Source organism: Plecotus auritus (genome assembly GCF_963455305.1).
Source record: "Plecotus auritus genome assembly, chromosome: 1".
NCBI lineage: Eukaryota > Metazoa > Chordata > Mammalia > Chiroptera > Vespertilionidae > Plecotus > Plecotus auritus.
In genome coordinates, this window is record NC_137770.1 from 141,456,255 (window position 1) to 141,469,177 (window position 12,923).

At 43.5% G+C, this 12,923-nt stretch overlaps 1 protein-coding gene across 7 annotated transcripts in view; it reads right to left on the minus strand.

Moving 5' to 3' along the window:
* The window catches only part of KIAA1217, a 315,669-nt gene that overhangs the window by 21,274 nt on the left and 281,472 nt on the right, over positions 1-12,923 (minus strand). For all 7 annotated transcript variants that reach the window (XM_080661410.1, XM_080661413.1, XM_080661411.1 and 4 more), the window contains 3 exons: positions 6,455-6,630; positions 1,547-1,677; positions 978-1,125 (listed from right to left, as the gene is read on the minus strand). In XM_080661410.1, coding sequence (XP_080517536.1) covers positions 978-1,125; positions 1,547-1,677; positions 6,455-6,630 — 455 coding nt within the window. The remainder of the gene's footprint in view (positions 1-977; positions 1,126-1,546; positions 1,678-6,454; positions 6,631-12,923) is intronic.

Genomic DNA, 12,923 nt, shown 5'->3' on the forward strand with positions numbered 1-12,923 from the left:
TTGCAAAGGCTTAGTTCAGTGCCTGGTACATAGGAAGTGCTCACTGACATGAGCTATTGTTTTGAGTGTGCTGAGAAGAAAGAGATCTAATTGTCACCCAAGACAGAGTACATGAGACGGCATTTATAAAGGTGCTTCTGGCAACACAATCCTGCATATGTCAGCACTTTCTATGTGAGTATAGAGTTCAGGAATTTTCTTCTCAATGAAAATCCTGGGTGATTTGGTGATTTAGGTTAGTTTTTCTTCTCCTGTGACCCTCTTTTACGGGCAGGCAAGGGTGACTGGCTGTGCCACGCAAGGGGGTTTGTTTCTCTTTTCCAGGTCGGATCAACACCTCTAGATACTCTTTCAGCAGGAAACTCAAGAAAGGCTTTATTTCTATTCATTTTCTTTGAACTGAAGTCATCTATGCCCCTGAAGTGAAGAAGGCTAATAATATATTTTGACCCATTCTTCAAATAATTTTCTTAAAATGTTGACTGAGCCAAAACCGGTTTGGCTCAGTGGATAGAGTGTCGGCCTGCGGACTGAAAGGTCCCGGGTTCGATTCCGGTCAAGGGCATGTAACTTGGTTGCGGGCACATCCCCAGTAGGAGGTGTGCAGGAGGCAGCTGATCGATGTTTCTCTCTCATCGATGTTTCTAACTCTCTATCCCTCTTCCTTCCTCTCTGTAAAAAATCAATAAAATATATTAAAAAAAAAAAATGTTGACTGAGTTGACTAGTGAATTGCAAGCCCTAGCTTGTGCCGGATGTAGCAGGCCCCTGCTGAAGGATCAGGACTTCAAGCCATGTGCACAATGGAAGTTCCAGGTGGAAAGGGACCGAGGCTTCTCCTCAGGGCACGGGAAATAAGATGTGCCACGTCCCAGGTCCCAGGAGCACAGAGGAAGCCTGGGAGTCCAAACCATAGACCCCTAACCCTCCCAGCACCCCCGCCCGACCTGCCCTCTGCATGCCCACAGCACAGTCACCTCCGCAGCAGGGTCAGGGTGTCGGTCATGCTCCGCACTCTCTGCAGGAGACAGTCCAGCCGGTGCGGCTCCTCCTTCAGGAACCGCACGGCCTCCACCTCTACACGCAGGATGGCTCGCATCTTGTTTTGTAAGGTCGGGAATTCTCCTGTGGCCAAGAGCAGTGGGTGAGTTGTGGGAGAAAAAGTCAGAACAGCAAGGCCCCACCCCGCACCCGACCCTGGATAGCGTGTGGGGTTCACCAGCCACAGAGCTGTTCACACATCTTCAGGGAGAAGCAGTGGGTGGACAGATGGGTTCAAAATGACCATGGCCAGGGGCAAAGCTCCTCTGGGCTTTCTTTCCGGTCTGTGAACTTGGGATAAGGCCAACTGTCCCTTGGGGTTGTGTTTAATGAACTTGGCACAGGTGCTGGTGTGTTGTAAGAGTCCAATGAGGAACTATATTAGCATTTAGTCCTAAATCTGACAGCACCCACTACAGTAGAAGCTTCAAGAAGACAGGAAGGCCTGGGAAGAGCGAAGAGCGAGGCTTTCATGACAGGCTTTCATAACCCCGAGGAAGCTCACCTTTCAGGGAAGCTACCGCTTCTCCCACTTGTCGCAGGAGGAACGCCCCATCTTCCACGTCTTTTAAGGTGACCACTCGGCTGGCTGATGCAGAGTCCTTCTTCAGGTCTTCAACCAGGTCCTCCAGCTCACTGGGGCGGGGGGAGGAGTGCAAGCAGACCACAGAGTGTGAACACCGAGGGCCGACAAAGCACAGGAGCAGGGACACGGGGCTCACCTGGACTCCCACTGCGTACTGTGTCCCAGCCCACCTCGCCTTCCACCCAGATGGTGGGAGCACATGTTAGCGCAGGTGCAGGCAAGTTTACCCAGGGCCTGTTTGTGGAATGGCCCAGGGCAGCCACAGGGAGGATGGCAGCTGGCTGACAAAGGACCCACTTTCATCTTCAGTGGTGCTGATGGCAACTAAGGGGGGATTTGTGCACTTTGTGACAATAGAGAGAGAAAGAGAGAAAGAGAGAGAGGGAGAGACAGAGGGAGAGGAAGAGAGAGAATGCTGTAGTGGAGTAAAATGAGGAGCCCAGATCAGGCATCTTCTCAACCTTGGCACTTGACCTTTTGGACCAGGTAATTCTCTGTAGTGGGGCCTGCCCTGGGCATTTGAGGGTATTTGGCAGCACCCCTGTTTCTGTGCACTTGGTGCCAGTAGCACTTCCCCCACCTGTGACAAACAAGAATGTCTCCAGGCATTAAATGTCCTTGGGGGAGGGGAGCAAACGTGCCCTGATCCAACCTCTGGTTTATACTGATTGTCCTATCAATAAGGACTGACTTTCCTTTCCAAGCTACAGAGAGAAGAAATGATCCAGACCTGATTCACACACATACACAAACACACACTCACACCCCGTCCCCCCACACTCACACTCACGCACCCTCATATGCGCACACACACCTTAGGGTACTGCCAGCTCCAAAAGAATTAAGGCCTTTCACTTCAAAAACAAACATCCTGTCACCTGGGAACATTAATAATCCCCTCCTAAGCCACATTTGTATCATTTCAGTTTGCCTGTAAATCTAAACCACTCCTCCCCCAGCCCCCCAACCATAAAGAAATGGGGAAAGAACTTTGAGATGAAGAGCCACTGGGTGGCAGTAAGTGAACAGCTGTTAAGCTGTTACTTGGTGGAATCCGAGCCTGTGGAGCAGGCAGCAGCAGGAAGAAAAAAGGAAGGCAGTATTTGCAAAAAGATGGCCCGCTAAGGCCCTTGCACCAGGTGGACGAGTGGGTGAAGTGATGGATGGCATGACAGTTGTGAGAGCGATTCAGGCAGGATGGCGCATGGTTCAACAAGGACCATGGGGCAAGCCGCAAATTCATCCACCTCGGAGAAGTGGGGTGAAGTTTTTGCTGATGTCTTTCATTCTGTTATGGAAAATGGACCCAAAGTGCCTATGATCTTTTCAGATAAGATGATGCAACTTCAGGACCGAAATGCAAAGCCATCTTCTCACTGTCCACATTCACAAACTAGGGACAGATACCCAGTTTGTGTGAACCCACTGGAATGGTCCCACAGCTCCTGCACCCCGAGGTGGAGAGAATGTGTGCCATCTCTCATAAGAGTTCTAAATATGTGAGGAAAAGTCCTTCTTCACTTCATAACCAAACAGATTGGACACACTGTCCAGTCCTCCTAAGCTTTGATGGAAGAGCTAAGACCCAAATGTTATCATGGTTCCATTAACAATCCTGCAACCGGCCAGGTTGCAATTAATACTCCAAGGAGCTGTCATATGACCAGTCAGCCTGAAATCCTATTTGAATCTCTTCCACACAATGTGACTCTTGGATTTTATAACCTTGCACCAGGTGCTTATAAACACTTTTAAGGGCCCAACACAGTGGAGCCTTACATGTCAGTTTTTCCTGTGTTGATCATGGAACATAGAGAAATGTGTACTGAAATTATTGTACACAATAATATCACTTCTCTTCATATACTTCTCCTATAGATAAAGCATGCAGATAAAATTTGTTCACCCCAAATGTAAAAGGAGACCATGGAGCTAAAATGAATGCCGAAAATAATTTTTTAATTTTATAGTAATTAATATGACTTTTTGGATGTAAACTCTGCTCAAAAGAATGCCAGGTGTTCACAGATGCTATGGTTTATAGGTAAATCCATTCTATTTGTTGATGTTGCTTTTCATTCTGCCTTGGTTAAAAAGAAGTATTAATTTGTTGAAATATATTTCATTTGACTGTTATCAGAAGCCCAATTATTATTTCCATGTAGAAACCCACTAAAGAGAAATTCTCTTGATCCAATCTCTCTCCATAGTTCCAGGCCCAAATTTTATTTTTCTGCCACTTGAATGGCTCGCCAGCAACTTGCCCTAACATGATCCCCAAGGGGACTTATTTTCATGTGTGTGTGTGTGTGTGTGTGAGTGTGCGTGCGTGTGTGAGTGTGTGTGAGTGCGAGAGTGTGTGTGTGCGTGTGCGCAAGGAGAGAGTTCGGGAGGAGGAGGAGCAGGGAGAGGAGGAGAATGGTGGGGGGGGTTAGGAAAGGAGGAGGGAGAGGTATAACTATTTTCCTAAGGTTCCAGAGTTAAAATTTCCAGCTGTTTTTTGTAAACACTCTGATCCATCCAATCAGTCCCCTTTGCATTTGATTTATTTTCTCATCCCTATTTCTACTGCTTGATTCAGTTCTTACTGACTTTTGTCTGGACTGTTAAAGTCAGTTCCAATATGATTTCTTAGACCAGCGGTCGCCAACCTTTCGGACCTCACAGACCACCAGGGGTCCTCTGACTACCGGTTGGCGACCGCTGTCTTAGACAATTTCTCTCTCCCTCAATCAGCCCTGCATGTAATGGCCAGAGGGATCCACCTGAAATACAGCTCAGAATCTGTTACTTTCTTGATCAAAAAAACTTTGGTGACCTCATCAGGCCAGGCAGAAACTCCCAAATGGGATGATGATTCAAAATCTCCCCTGTATCTTTGTAAAATGCACAGTCCTAAACTCCATCCTGAGAAATCCTGAACCAGGGGTTGGACCCAGGAACTTTCATGAAAAGCCAGAAATCCAGTTACGTGATCTTCCAATCTCGGTAAACACAGAACAAATAGACGTCATGCAGGCATGCTGGGCGTGAGCATGGTCTAGATATGGGGAGGTACCACGCAAACAGAAATAGCACGACCCAAATACGAGACATGATTAGTATCTTGCATCCACGCTCCACCCCCCTGGACTACTCTAATTTTCTAAGGATGTCCTTTGCCTTCCTGGTCCTAAGACTTACTGGTTTGTAGGGTTCCTCTACTTGGGGGGGGGTCCCCCTCCACTGATGAAATCTCACCAGTCCTCAAGACCATTTCAGTTCAGTTTAACACACCTTTGTGAAGCCCTTCTACTCACATGGTACTGTGCTTGGCCTGGAGGCACATGAAGAATAATTTCAGGTTAAGTCTCCCTGGTTCCTGGGGCTCCAAGCCTTTGTATAGGTTAACCTGGCACCGGAAAACCACCTGTTTTGTGCTATACACATACTCCTATGTCCTGTTTTGCCAGACTGAATTTCCTCTAGTGGCCTGTGCACAACCTATTCACGTATGGCCGTCCCACAAAGCCACAGGTGAAGTCCTTTCATGATATGTTGGTTCCGCTCCCCCGCATATCTCATTCCTATGCTGGCCTACTAGTCTCAGGATAATATTGAGATTAAAGATGCTTTATTTTAGTCAAGAAGCAAGAATTATCTCGGCTAACCAATAAATACAAAATTTGAAAGGAGGAAATTTACTTTTCATAATTTATTTGGAAAATGTATAAAACATTAAAAGGCTATATATTTTAAAAGAAGTTTTCAAGAAAAATCCTGAGACCTAGTTTTAAACAATTGGGCTGTCACAAAATCATTTTAGACAAATAATAGCCTTACTGCTTCACGGCGAGAGATTAACTACCTATAAATGTATGAACTAAATACAATATTTTGAGATGGCGATGAACAGTGGTCAAATTTGATTTTTTTGAAAAATAACTGAAACGGTTTTTTTCTCAGACTGCTACTGAGAGTGACATTCTAATTTCAGTCAGACCCATTGGGTTGGCATCTGAGGTAAGATAAGCTGCAGCCCAAATATCCAATAGGAGACAGAGCACAGTGCTTTCCATCATGGAGACTTCTGGGGGTTCTGGTCATACAAAGAATTTGGAAGTTGCTCCCTTACAATCCCAATTTGGAAGTTTTAAGCTTTCCAAGAAGCAAGAGAATTACCAACACTAGAAGAACTGCAGAAATTACTATTCATTATATTATAAGGTGAAATAGTTCTGTGATAAATCTCCATTGCATAACAAGACATACATTAACATAAAAGATGTGCCTGCCCTAGTGACTGGGGAGTAATAAACCTGCTCACTTCAATGGAGGGACTTGATAGATGCTTTCAATAAGAACCTCAGAGAAGACTGGGAACTTTCAAGGAAGCATCTCTCCTCTGGATCAGACATACTTTACATTTAAATTCTTCTTTTGTGACTCTAACTACAGTTGAATAATAGGAAGATAATTTTAGCGCTGTGTTATTTTGACAATTAGTTTTGATTTATTAAGATTAAATGCAGACTTCCCATTCATCACTGGGTTTTGCCATTTGCTCCTTTCAATTCTGTGTTGCTGAGCCCTACAGAAGAGTGTGATGTTCCCACCCTTAAAGAGACCAGCTCAGGTACCTGAGGATTGCTGAATTCCTTGGGCCTGGGAGGAGGGGCGCCAAGAGTCCATGGACAGCCAGAACCACAGAACTCTAGCTTGTAAATAGTAGGTGCTCAATAAAGGGAGAGGGGGAGAACGCCAGCTAGAAAGGGCCTCCTCCTTGGAAAAGTCAGGTTTCCTTTTCCGGTTAAACAGCTAAACACGCAACAAGCGACGGGCACTCACCATAACTTCTTGACGATCTTCTCCTCTTCATGCAGGTACTTCTGTCTCTCTTGCTCCACCAGGACGCGCTGGCGTTGCACAGGGTCCTCCAGCCTCTTCATCATTTCAATCACTCTGCTGCTGATTTCCAGCTCAGCCTTCTTCATCATCGCCCTCAGCAGCTCCTGGTTCTGCAGCTGTGGAACAAAAGAAATCAACCTCAATTGGCTCTGCCTGCCTGACACTCGGTGAGTGCCTGGCAGGCTTCAGAGGCGGGTTAGGATAAGCAGCCACAGCTGAATCTTTCTTTATTTCAATGAAAAAGGGAAGGACCAAAGACTGTATATAATGTTGCTTCTTCAGCCAACATCTGAATTTTAGCAGCCAACTGACAATCAGACTTTCATGTCTGAGTCTGCAAAAAATAGGATCCTTTCTTTACTCTGGTCAATGCATCACGGACAATGGACATGAACTCTCATTGACACATTTTTATAGAGAGCAGCCAAGAACACTAGGTTTGGAGCCAAGCAGATTTTGGATCAAACCCTAAGCCTTCTCCCGGGCTACTGTGAGATGCTGGGCATGTTACTTGGCCTGTCTTGGTCTCCGTTTCCTTATCTCTAAGGATGGGGATTCACTTCCGTTGGCAGGGCTAGTCTAAGGATTAAATGAGATACTGCTTCGTATTAGAACAGATACTCAACAAATGTTGACTTGGCTATGGACTATTTTAGGATACCTATTAAAAGAGAATCGTGTGCCTCTTTTTTACATGGGTTCATGTACCAAATACCAGGTAATCACAGACCATTACAACATGGTTTTGATAATGATGGTGGCAATGATAATGATTCCAGATCAACCCAAGGCTCTTGGCAATTTAGTTATTTCCATGGGTTATACACAGGCTGCTTGTGTGTATCAGACCACAATTTCCACGTAATTTTCCATGTACTTTCTAGGGCACTCTTGTTTCTCACCACAGAGTATAGGATGTGTGAGTTTGCATCCAGGCTTCACATTAATCTAGTTAAACACTTGAGTCCTATTTCCAAGAAGGTTCTAAGTGCTCCCTGGGCAGGAAATTTTCTGACAGCTCACAGGCAAGTGAATTCTTGATCAAAAGCAGTAATTGTATTATACCTAAAGTTCCCCTGAAATGTCCATGTCGTTTCCTCTGTTTTCTGCTGGTGTGGACTGTCCTACGACTGCTATGTAGGAGCGAAGGTTTCTGTCAACTGTCCATTGTCTGCAAATTGAGGGAAATGCCATCTGACCATGTTACACCTGTTTGAACCCTCATCCTGGCTTCCATTTTCTCTGAATAAAGAGAAAACATCTCAACACGAGCCATAAGCAGAGCCACCACCACGTTCCAGCATCAGTACAGCACTGTGACCAACTGGCCGTCCAGAGAGAGAGAGAGAGCTTGCTTGGGTTCAATGTCTAGTTTTACCACTTAGTAGCCGTGTAACTGTGGCCAAGTTATTCATCATCCATAAAAAGGAGTAGTAATAGTTTATATCTCATAGGCTGGTAATGTAGATTCAAAGAGGCAATCCAGTGCTGACAGCAGTGCCTGGCACAGCCCTGGCTCTCAGTACATACCAGCTCCTGCTATCAGGAGCATAACCCTGGGCAGGGCCTGCGGTTTTGTCTGGGAGGAAACCAGATAAAACTGTGCCACTCTTGGGTCACCTCCTCTGTATGACTCACGACCATGCTCTCAGACTGCTTTGGCTGGTAATGTCTTTTTAATGTTGTTTTAAAACAGTCAGTCAGTATATTGCTGAAAGTCACCAGGTTTGGAGACAATGCACAGCGGGCGACTTCCTCTTCCTCCTCACGCTGCATGCAGCTGGCACGCTCTCTGCTGCAGCCACATACACACCCTCTCAGTTCTTCTGATTGGCCAAGCTCCTTTCTGCCACAGGGACTTTGCACTAGTGCCATCACCTGGTTAATTTCTGTTCTCCATAGAGTCTCCAGGACACAGTGCATGGCACATAGCAGGCATTTAATAAAAAGTGGTTGTGTGCATGAATTAAGCAGCATTGTTGGTAATAACAGACAATGGAGATCTAAAATCTCTTTCCTGGGTGAAAGAAATATAGGGTGGCCCATGGGCTCAGAGATGGTTTGGGCTCAACTCTAATGCCCTGCCTTGCTCTAACTGCAGTTGTCAAATATACACGGCAACACTACCTACTATCAAAATGGTATACTCACATTCAGTGCCAGGTGTCAAATGGCAATACGTATGTGAAGGGACAAGTAAGTAGATGATTATGTCTAAAAGTGACTGATGCCTGGGTCCACCCACCCCGCTCCCCCCTCCTCGCCCCCCAGAGAGGTGCACCCTCAGCAAAAGAATTTTTAAAACTCCTCAGGTGATTCTGATGTGCCACCAAGGCTGTGCATCGTGGTCTAAGAGAAGGACCCCTGAATGAATAGAGGATGCCACTGCGCCATGAGCTGTGGCCAGTCCTCTGCACCTCTTGCATAAACCTCACGGACAAGCTCCACTAAAGTTAGGGTCCAGTTAGCAGTGGATAGTAACAGTGGCTATCCAGCTGGAAATTACTGAAGGACTATTTCAAATTCTTAAAGCTAAAATTTGAAAGATGGCAAAAGTGAAGCCCTAAGAGGTAAAATGACTTGTTCAGAGTCACTGAACAGGATGAGAACTAGGTCTTTTGAATTCAACCTAGTAATCTTTCAACCACCACCTGTGGGGCAGAGTGCCAGTTATGTGGTTCACTCCCAGGCACAAGCACCATTTCTGGCACACGGTAGGAACCTAATGCATATTTGCTGTATGAATGACTCTCCAAATAATGTTTCTGAGAAACCCACAGACATATTAGAACACAAATTCATGTAATATTCAAATTATTCAACTGGTAACACGGTCAGATCATATTCAAATTATGGAGGGAGGGAAAAAGGGAGGGATGGAGGGAGGGAGAGACTTGTCTGGAGTTCTGGGCTGCATGACCCTCCTTCCCGGAAAGAGGGGCTTCCGGGAGCCAGCCAGAGGGCTGACCGGCATTTTCAGTAGCACAGTGGCTGGCAGGTGCGCAACAGTGGATTAACCATGAAGGAGCAAACACGTGCTCAGGTTCTCCACTCTCCTCTAGTCCTGTTCCCTCGCACCCCACCCCCACCCCCACCCCTGCCTGGTGCTCTTGCCATTGTCTCAGGGACTCCACCCCAGCCTTGTGTGAAAAGGTGCTGAAGGCAGCATGTGGATCAACACCTCTCTCTTAAATGCTTCAAATAAATTAGTCATCAGCACTTCAAGCCATTATGTTTATTTTGGTTTAGCAGTGACATCTCCATTTCCATTAACTTAAAAAAACCCCACCTCATTCCAATTTTAACTTTAAAAACAGTAAAATACAGATGCTCCTAACTTTCCCATGGGTTAGGCTCCCATAAACCTGTCATAAGTTGAAAATACCATAAGCTGAAAATGCATTTAATACACCTAGACTACTGAACATCATAGCTTAGCCTGGCCGACCTTAAAGGTTCTTAGAATACTTACATTAGCCTACAGTTGGGCAAAATCATATGGCACAATGATTATGCTGTAGATTTATCAGTTATTTACCCTCAGGATTGCGTTGGCTAACTAGCCCAGAAAGGATCAAAATTCAAAACGTTTCTATTGACTTGTATTGCTTACACACCATGGTAAAGTTTAAAAATTGTAAGTTGATCCATCCTAAGTTGGGTATCATTTTAAGTGCGCAGGTCAATGAGTTTTGACAAATGTATACACCAAAGTCACCACCACTAAAAAGAGAGATGACATTTTTTATCAGCCTAGAAAATCCCTTCATTACTCTTTGCAATCAATCCCCCAACCCTCAGCCCAACGAAACCACCAATCTGCTTTCTGCCCCTTTGGATTTAGTTGTTCCTGTTCTAGAATGTCATATAAATAGAATTGTATGATAGGTAACCTTTTGTGTCTGGCTTCTTTCCTTAAGTATATTGTTTTTGAGATCCAGCCATGTTGTTTTAGTACTTCATTCTTTTTAATGTGGAGTGGTATTTCATTGTATGGATAAATCCATGTATGGGGGATTTTGTACATTGTATATACTAAAATTTTTATTTTCTGACTTGATTCTGGTGACCTCACCAAAAGTTACTTTTTTTTTTGTAGCATTTAAAAAATAGATTATATTTGACTTTATATGTATACAATCAGGTCATTTGTGAGTAAAGCCAATTACACTTTTACTTCCCTCTCTGTATGCCTCTTCTTTCTTTTCTAGACTTACTGTCCATGCTAGGATCTTCAGTACAGTGTTCAACAGAAGTGACAGAAGCCTTCCTTGGCCTTGTTCATAATTTTATGGGGAATGTAGTTAGTCTTTTAACTATAGGTTCTACAGTTTTTTTCAGACATCCTTTATCATTCTTGAATCATGGGTGTCTTTATCATTGGTATTGAATTTTGTCTTTTTTGTGTGTGCACTTACTGAAATATGATTTTTCTCCTTTATTCTGTTAATAAGGTCAAATACATTAATTCATTTTTTCATATTAAAATTATTTTGCATTCCTGGGATAAAACCAAGGATACTGCATTATCTTTTTAATATATTTCTGCATTTAACTGCTACCATTTTGTTAAACATATTTTCTTGAGAGATATAAGTCTGTGGGTATTGTTTCTTTTAAATAATACAATTGATTGGTTTTGCTCTTAGGGTAATGCTAGCTTCATAAAATGAACTGGGAAGTGTCTTCTATTTTCTGAAAGTTTTTTCCTTTCAATACTCTAAAGATGTCATTCCATTATCTTCTGACTTAACTTTGTCTCTGTTGAGAAGTCAGTGTTAATTCTTCTTTATGTAATGTGTCTCCCCGTCACCCCACCCAAGCCTCCTGGCTACGTTTAAGATTTTTCTATTTATCCTTGTTTTTTAGCAATTTGATTCCAATGTACTTTTGTGTGGCTTCATATTATAGTCTCCATGTTTGCTCCCTTACAAGATTGGGGACCCCCCTGAGTGTGACTGTCATTCCAGGGTTCATTGAGCTTTTTTGGTCTGTAAATGTATAGTGTTCATCAGACTTAGAAAACTTCAGCCATGATTTCTTCCAATGTTTTTCTCTTTTCCCTTGAGTACTTAACATTGTTTCACAAATCACTAAGTTTTGGTTCATTTTCTTCAGTCTTTTTTTCTCTTTATACTTCAGATTGGACAGTTTCAATTGTGTTTTCACATTGACTGATAATTTTGTTCCACCAGCGATTAATCTTCTATTAAGTGTATTCACATATTGTTTTTTTAGTTCTTGAAAGTCCCATTTAAGTATTTTTTATGTCATCCATTCATTGTCTCATTGTGTTCATGTTTTCTTTTAAATCCTTGAGAATAATTGTAATAGCAATTAAAGAACCCTTGTTGCTAATCTTATTATTCCTGCCATTTCATCCACTGATGGATTTTTCTGAACGTTGTGTCACATTCCTCAGGATCATCACATGTCTAGTAATTTTTGAGTGAATGCTGGGCATGCAGTGCTAGATTTTGTTTTCCTTTATAGAGAACTTACTTTGGCTGTTGTTTCATTGACTTGTGGATCATATTTGTTCTTCAGAGGTTTGTTTTTAATCTTTGTTAGGAGTAATCTAGGGTACATTTTACTCTGGAGCTAGTTTAGTCCTAAAACTGAAGCATGGTTCTTCTCTGATCTCTACTGAGTGTTCCAGGGGACCAATCAAGACTCTTTACCTCTTTATTCTTGCTTGTCAAATCATGAACATCTCCCAGCCCTTTGTAAGATCGGCCATATTATTTTTGCCTGGCTTAGGGGTCTTTCATGCCATACACTTGGCTTATTGTTCAATAACAGACCCACAGATTCATGTATGTATCGTTCTCTGCAGAGCTTCCTCTTTTTGATATTCCACTCTACAAATTATAGTTGCTTCAACTCTCTAAACTTTGACAGTATCTCCTCAGCTCAGAGTGTAAGTGCTTGGGTTACCCCTTTCTGCATTATGATCTGAAAAGTGCCCCCAGGAAGAAAACTGAGTCAATTACAGGAACAGAGAGCTCTTCTCTCCCTCAGCCAACAGAAAGGGTCAGAACTGAGGTCACTACTATAGATACAGGATTAATTTGGTAAAAACCAAGTACTGTGGCATTTTGGGAAAAAGAAGTAGCTCATCCTTTTTTCCCCTCTAAATCATACCAGAAAAGGTAATAGAGAAAGGTAGTCATCTTTTGAAGAAAGCATTGGTTAGGTACAAGACCTTCACCAGTCCCCCTTTACCGTTATTACCAATTAATGGCAGACCCAACTGTAACCTACGAATGGGAACATAACGATGTGAAGCATCATACAGCTCTTGTAACAATTATACCTGAACGGAGAATACATATGATTAGCCCCTGGGCATGAGGGGCACTGTTTAAAGGCAGGGCTTTCAAGTCAAGGGTGTGTCTTTCATGCTTAC